Consider the following 7,940-nt stretch of genomic DNA (forward strand, 5'->3'; position numbering starts at 1 on the left):
TTATACAGCGATGTGAATTCAACTGTGTGTGTGTATGTCTGCTTGTACTAGTCTGTCTAGTCATACAGGTTTTATAGCGCCAGGCTACTGAGATGCCAGTTAGACAATGATACGCCCACTCAGACACAGTTTGCTGACTCCGAACAGACCAGTCCTGGTTTTAACCCAGCACCAGGCCGGGTAACAAAGAGAAAAGGCCCATTAGTTACGGTCTCTTAGTATGACGCGGCTAGGGATCGATCGACCCACCTTGCGCTTAGTGGGCAGACAACCCTTGAAGAATTAGTCTTCACCAACCCATGCTTGTCGTAAGAGGCGACTAACGGGATCGGGTGGTCATGCTGGATGACCTGGCTGACACATGTCATCGTGTCCCAATTGCGTAGATCGGTGCTAATGCTGTTGATCACTGGATTGCCTGGTCTTAGCTCTATTATTTACAGACCGCCGCCATATAGCTGGAATAGTGTTATGAACAAATGTTATTGTTCACTCATCGGGGCACAATGTGTGAAGCCCATTTCTGGTGCCCCCCCGCCGTGATATTGCTGGAATATAGCTAAAAGCGGCGTAAAACCCAACTCACTCACTCACTCTCACCGACCGACTGAAAGATCCTATATGATATCATGGTTATAGGGAAACCCGGGTCAGAATAGGAACCCTGCATGATTGTCCCATAGTTGCTCACGCTATCAACCACTGGTGTATCTGGTCCAGACTCGAACATTTACAAGTCGTGAAAATCGGTGTTGAACAACAGTGACTAATGCTGGTGCTTATCTTGCAGGTTGTGAATCTCCCGAAACCGTACGGGGAATGTAGCTCCCCTGATCTCTCCCTCTTCCCCCCAGTATTCCCTGGAGAACTGTGAGGTGGAATGTTTAACAAAACAGCTGGATGCAGTCTGTGGGTGTAGACTCTTCTATATGCCGAGGGGAGAAGGTAAGTGTGAAGCATCACACTCAACATTTCCTGTTTCACTAATACTCCAATATTGACATTATCTTTAGGAATTACAAATAATCTGATTTGCCAGCGAAACGAAGGTATGGAATAAAAACATGATCGGTGAGAACTGGTAGATAATTGGACAGTGCTGCCTATTAATAAATGTGAAATAGTGTAGATGATAAAGTGATGACTAGTCCCATTGATAACCCGGCAAATCTCACCCCCTCACCCCTATCCTAAACACACGCACGCACACATGCACGCACACACAAGCACGCACGCACCTGCTGGTGGCATTATGCTGACAGGAAATATATTTCCTAGGTAGCTCTGTTACACATAGATTAAAATTTGTCAAATAAGATAATAAAAGATCAGGTGCTCTGCGACCTCTATTGATCAGTGAGACATAAAGAGACATACATGTATTAGAAAGGTGTAGAATCATAGAATCATACACAATGTTCCTCTGTGTGTTATCGTACATTATGTTGTTATTTTCTCATTGTATCAACATCTGTGTTGTCTTGACTATTTCCAAAACACGTTGACCAACCTGTAATATTGCTGAATGCTGGGCAAAAACAACATCTACTATCCTTTTCATGTTAATTTTAGCTAGTATTCGATTGCTGACTGCAACGTTAAGCCATGACTACGTTACTATCGTCTGTGAGTTGTATGACCGTTACCTCCTGTTGCAGATAGCCCCGAGTCCTGCACGCTGCAGGAACACCATGACTGCTATCTGAAGAAACTTGGTAAGACCTATATGCACCACGGTCAATTATAACACCCTCCCCCACCTCTTGTGCAATGTGTGAAGCCCATTTATGGTGTCCCCCGCCGTGATGTTGCTGGAATATTGCTAAAAGCGGCGTAAAACCAAACTCAGTCAGTCAGTCAGTCCTCTTGTGCAGATATGGAACCTAAAGTATGAATCTGGGCGACAGTGGACAGTGTGTGTGTGTGTGCGTGCGCGCGCGCGTGCGTGTGTGTGTGTGTGCGTTGTTGTTTGGTGTGTGTGTGTGTGTGTGTGTACATTTGTAGATAGGGCCTCTGATTTTCAGTATAGGACCGTAAAACTATATATATTTACAAGAATAAATGCCAGTGTGTGTGTGTGTGTGTGTGTGTGTGTGTGTGTGTGTGTGTGTGTGTGTGTGTGTGTGTGTGTGTGTGTGTGTGTGTGTGTGTGTGTGTGTGTGTGTGTGTGTGTGTGTGTGTGTGTGTGTGTGTGTGTATTTCCTTGATCTTGGACGATCTTCAATATGCTTTGATGTCCATGGCTACATTGAAGTGCCATGCTTATGATCTTTGTGATTCGCCAGCTTCAGCTTTACCTGAAGCGTTATTTCTCACATTCTCGTCATGGTCTGACAATATTCAAAGCTGACACCGTTGTCAAGTGTCATATAAATACCCCCCAAACTCCTCATAAATTTGACTTGCTGTTCTGTTATGACTCCATAGAAAACATAATGAAATATAGGAATACAGCATAGAATTCAGTTCATCCTCGAAAATTATTTTAACAAATAGTTTTACCCCCATGAACTATGGAGAAACATCGTCAGTACTGTACATGTTTCTATACACCACGTTCCAAACAAGACTAGTGTACACTGGAACATGGTCATGATGAAGAATCCTATGTTGAAGTTTCCGCGTGGCTTCTCTTTTATACAGTCTCTCAATGATTTCCATACGTTGCCATCATTCACCATTCATAGTTATTCCTCGTGTGAAGTACTCCTTTGCTATCTGTCACTTTGTTAGTTGATCCAGTAGATCCAAGAATTCCTGTTTGTTCTGGTAGTCATAGTGATGGATCTAAGTGTCGTCATCCGTTACCAGCCCAACTGAAACTGTTCTCGGTTACTGAGTGAGTGAGTATGGTTTTACGCCGCTTTTAGCAATATTCTAGCAATATCATCGCGGGGGACACCTGAAATGACGAGCCAACGCTTTAACCACTGGGCTACCCCACGGCTCTTTCTTGGTTGTCAGGACATGAAAGATAGTGATCCGTGCAGTCATTATCCAATAGCATTCTATAAAGCCATCGGACTCAAACCTGTGAAATGTTTAGTGTTCACGAAGGATTGTTTTGAAGATTTCATTTTACCTGCAATACATACCTCTCCTTCCATATCAATCAACACGTCGTCATATACCTAACATAACCACCTTCATATTTACAGATTATATACGTCAGTCTGTGAGGGACACCTGTTCTTGTCCTGTCCCCTGCGCTTTCCAGATCTTTGATCCAACCGTCTCCTACGCTACGACCTCGACCTTCGTCATAGACCGTTTCCTTAGCAACTCTAACCGTTCCGCCCTGAAAATGAAGTACAAGAACGCCCGAGACATCACTCATCGTCTACAAAAAAACAGGGCTGACCTTCTTAAATCTCTCACAGAAAACCTTGACCGGAAGTTCCAAACGTTGAACCAGGTGATTCTTGATGAGTTGCAGGTGAGTGTTGAAGAGCAGGAGAAACACCTTGTGAATGTTTCCAGTGATTATCTTTGGAACTGGAACAAGACTGAACTGTATTTCAATTATCAGGACTATATTCTTCAGAAGAACCTTGTACGTGCCCGAGACGCTATGAATGAGAGAACCTTCTCTGTCCTAGGCCATGGGGTTCAGGAGTTCACCTTCGGCGTGGAGAAGCTGATTTCCCAACTGGTTGATCCACAGATAGATGATCCTGCTGTCCGAGAGGTCCTCTTCCTCATGGCAAAGAACAAGCTGAATGCTAGACTGGACATAGGGAAGAGAACGCTGCAGAACTACACACAACTAATTAAAGGTTTCCTCAATACGTCATCAATCTTTAATTATAGATTCAAAAACTTTAGCAGGAAGAACAGCAATTTGATTCTTCCGCGGGAACTTTTGCTTCAAGCATTTACACGTAGTAATCATGTTCGTGTAAGGTCTCTGAGAGTCGAAAGGGATATAATCACCATGGCAACATGGATGAAGGAGTACGGGAAAATAGCAGACAAAGCATTCTATAATAAAACTGTAAATTCCACAGAAATATACATAACAAATGTTAAGTTCTTACGAGCGTCTAGAGAATTTCTACAAAGTAAAAGCATGTTTTTCAACGATTTCATCCAGTGGCCAGTGACACAGCTTGAATTAAGGAAACAGACATTCCTTCAAATGCGAACTGACTTCATCAGGCTAGGGGATACAATGTTTGGGTATTTCTCCAGCGTGTCCGAGCTGATCCATGGCATCGAGAGGTCTTTGATGGCAGACATGAAGGTTGGAATACAGATGTGCAAGGATTACTTAGCCTATGGGAACGTTAGCAAAGTGGATGTAGCAGAGCACTTTAGGTCTGAGAAAATCCAAAATGGCATCAATAATTTGAAAGTGTTTTTTGACACTGTGAGGAACCGTGGTCAGAATGTTTACGATGGCTGGGATCAGCTGTCGATGGCGTCCCAGCAGATGTGGAACTTTACTCTGAGCCAGGTTAATCTTATGCGGTACTGGAAGTTTAAGAATATCAGACGGTATCTCAGGAACTATACGGAGGTAGCAGCAGAGATCGCGCAGGAGTTTGCTCGTCATCGGGACATGATTGATGTCCGGAGTCGTTTCCTTAACAAGGATGAGGAGTTCCTTCAGAGTTTTAAGAGTCTCGCAGAGCACATGGAAATGTTCCATTCCAGCAGTCACGTAGATTCGGCATTTGTCAGGTACGTCTCGTCTTGAATAGCAATTTGTGCCTCAGTGAGTGTCTGTCTGTCTGTCTGTCTGTGTGTGTGTGTGTGTGAGAGAGAGAGAGGGGGGTAGGGCAAGAGATTGAGGAAGCAATATAGAAAGAAGCAGAGAGAGAGAATCATCTTTAAAATGAAAGTATGAAACTGTTGTTTGATCGTACGTGGATGTTTATGTGTGTGCGTATGTGTGTGCGTGTCTAGTTATAGGGGAATTTCACGATCGGGAGTTTTAACATTGGATATCTTCAGCTAAAGTCATCGGGTGAAGGTGAAATTGCCTTGCGTTAAATACTCAATAATCCTTTATTTATCCTTTAACTGATGTTCTCTTCCAGGGATAACTTCCTGAAGGTCAACGTCTTCTACCGAGAACTGAGTTATGAGAAGATCACTCAGCAAGTTGCCTATGACATTTTTGCCTTACTGTGTAAGTATTTTGTTTAGTATACATCGTCTATACCGAAGGTCCTACGACCCAGTAGAAAGTTAAGTGTCGATAAGCATCAACACGTAGCATATGCTGTATTGGTTTCCTTTTTTAAGGACATTAGCTTCACATTAATGATGTATTAGTTGACATTCACTGCTTTTTTATACTCTCTCACACACACTGACAATAAGCGGCGTAAAACCATACCCACTCACTATACCACCATCAGTATTACTATATACTCATCTTTATGTGCTATACTGAACCTTTCGTTATGGACCGCCTCCGTGGTGTAGTGGTTAGAGCGTCCGCCCGGAGAGCGGAAGGTCGCGGGTTCGATCCCCGACCGCGTCATACCAAAAGACGTTAAAATATGGTACTTGTTGGTCCCTGCCTGGCGCTCGGCATTAATGGGTACAAACAAGGACTGGTCGGCTCGGAGTCAGTGTAATGTGTCTGAGTGGGGTATTCATGCTTCACTGCGGCATGGTATCTCAGTGGGCTAGCACTATAAAACCAGCTTCAGTCTGGGCTAGTACAAGCAGCCGCACATACACATACACATGCATGCACGTCGTCATATGAGCGAAATATTCTCAAGCACGACGTTAAACCCAATTTCACCTCACCTCACCTCACCTCACCTCACCTTTCGTTATGATTCCGATACTGCTGCTGATGGTGATGATGATGATGATGATGAGGTTGATGATATTGAAGATATCAATTATCCAGTACTTATTAAATGAAGCCAAAAAGCAAGGATCGAGCGACTTCAACGTTGATTGCAAACAAACTAGTAGCAAACGCTATGGCTTATTATCGGGAATATTCCCTTAATTGATGTCAGTAGTAACTGTTCCTTCAGTATATTTCCACTGAATAGATCCAGGTCGAGAGTCGTAGTAACAGTTTAGTTGTCATCCCATTATACTCTGTTGGGCAAAATAAACTTCCTTCCATCGTGACCGGCCCAGAGTTCATTCCTTCTGGTGTTTGCCAATGAGGTTTCACCTGCGTAATGAACTAGTCCTGTCCATGTTCAGTGATCGATGCGTTAAGATTTGATTTGAAAAGATTGCAATTCCATGACATAACTTTAAGACAGGATCTTTTATGTTTGCCTTGTCTGAGTCATTATTGTGAACATTCTGTTAATCGAATCATGTCATTACGATTGTCCCCGTGGTGTTTCCGTATCGTAGTCCCGATCCACAAAACGTTCGTAGGGCTATGTCCCTATGACATTCGTAAGCCTCTGATAAAGTTACGACAGGTCTTAACGTTACAAACGCTTTGTTGATCGGGGAGGGGCGGTGGGGTAGCCTATTAGTTAAAGCGTTGGCTCGTCACGCCGAAGACCCGGGTTCGAATCCCCACATGGGCACAATGTGTGAAGCCCCCGCCGTGATGTTGCTGGAATATTGCTAAAAGCGGCGTAAAACCAAACTCAGTCAGTCAGTCTTGATCGGGACCCAGGAAGTATATGTCATGTCACGCTGACACCTTGACCTAAACATATAGAGTGTTAATCGCAGACCATACTCGGCATTCCTTCAAAACATGACAACCTGAGTGTACCATGGTCTCTCTGTTACAGGCGATATTGGCGGATCCATGGGGCTGTTTATTGGTGCCAGTGTGATGACGATCTTCGAGATCATGGATCTACTCATGTATCATTCTGTTACTGCCACGGAAATCAAGAAGTGACACGTGATAAGTGATACCACTCCATCCCTCCGATTATTCCTGGCGTGAATGCTGATTTACATACTGGATTTAAGTACAGCTTATTTGCATACTTCTATGTGACTCGGGACGTCCTGAGTGTCTGTGTATAATGTAGATCAACCTATCATTAACATACCGTGTTTGCTGCTGTAAGTCTCGGTTACCAAATCCAAGCAATATTACGACGGAATGTAAATACTCGCGTGTCGACCAGGTGAACCAGTGATTGTGTTATAAGCCAGGTTCCAAGACGAAGTAAGACTACCTTTCCACGCAACCATCCAGGTCAACGAGACTTATGACCAATTCCATTCAGTCACCTCGTACATGAAAATCATCGAGTCTGGACTGAACAATCCAGTGATTGATGTTGTAAGCACGATACACGCCGTCGGGAGCCGTGGACGCCACCAACCAAAGTCACCGAGCCTTGTCAGCCAATCAGTTACGAGCATCAATAGCCGGAATCTCCTTTGAGTCGGCCAGCCAGGTATAGCATATAGAGAAACGTCACCACTGAGGGCTGTCCCTACTTCACTCGTCCTAAAAACTATTGCGAGAAAACAGCACAGTGGACGAAATAAAATGTTGAGATATAAATACAAGTGATAAAATACTGTTCTTTAGTCGACCACCAAACAGAGGTTTACGAAATACTTTAAATGGAAGCACCAATGTCCAGGTAGATGCATGTTGATAACCTCAATGTAGGCAACGATTCAAGATGATGTCCTGGTGGAAGTTTTCTCGACAAAAATGGTCACAAAGTCTCAAACATTTTACGGAAGACATCTGGAGGCTATGAGCAGATTTTACACATCAATGCTGTCCGATGCAATTCCCTATTTTGACCTTCACCATATGACCCCTATGTATTTTCGCAGCCAATTCGCAAACCAACTTTAACGAACTCCAAAGGAACCAAAAACAGTTTCTTACTATCCGAATAAGCACGAGGGTAACAACTCTTCAGTTATAACAAACTATACACCCGTGCTTTAATTAAGCACCACCCCATTTTGAAAATAAGATGTGATGCTACAGAAACGTTTGGGTATAGCCATCAATT

General features: G+C 43.6%; 1 protein-coding gene across 1 annotated transcript in view; it reads left to right on the forward strand.

Annotated features, from left to right (window-relative positions):
* Positions 1–7,940, forward strand: part of LOC124271872 — a 38,713-nt gene extending 30,773 nt beyond the window's left edge. Inside the window, 6 exon segments of the mRNA XM_046707028.1 lie at positions 791–847; positions 849–945; positions 1,659–1,715; positions 3,159–4,683; positions 5,043–5,134; positions 6,738–7,940. Of these exon segments, the coding sequence (XP_046562984.1) occupies positions 791–847; positions 849–945; positions 1,659–1,715; positions 3,159–4,683; positions 5,043–5,134; positions 6,738–6,850 (1,941 nt within the window). The 3' untranslated portion in view covers positions 6,851–7,940.

Source organism: Haliotis rubra, unplaced genomic scaffold, assembly GCF_003918875.1.
Source record: "Haliotis rubra isolate DU_JTF1 unplaced genomic scaffold, ASM391887v1 Scf164, whole genome shotgun sequence".
Taxonomy (NCBI): domain Eukaryota; kingdom Metazoa; phylum Mollusca; class Gastropoda; order Lepetellida; family Haliotidae; genus Haliotis; species Haliotis rubra.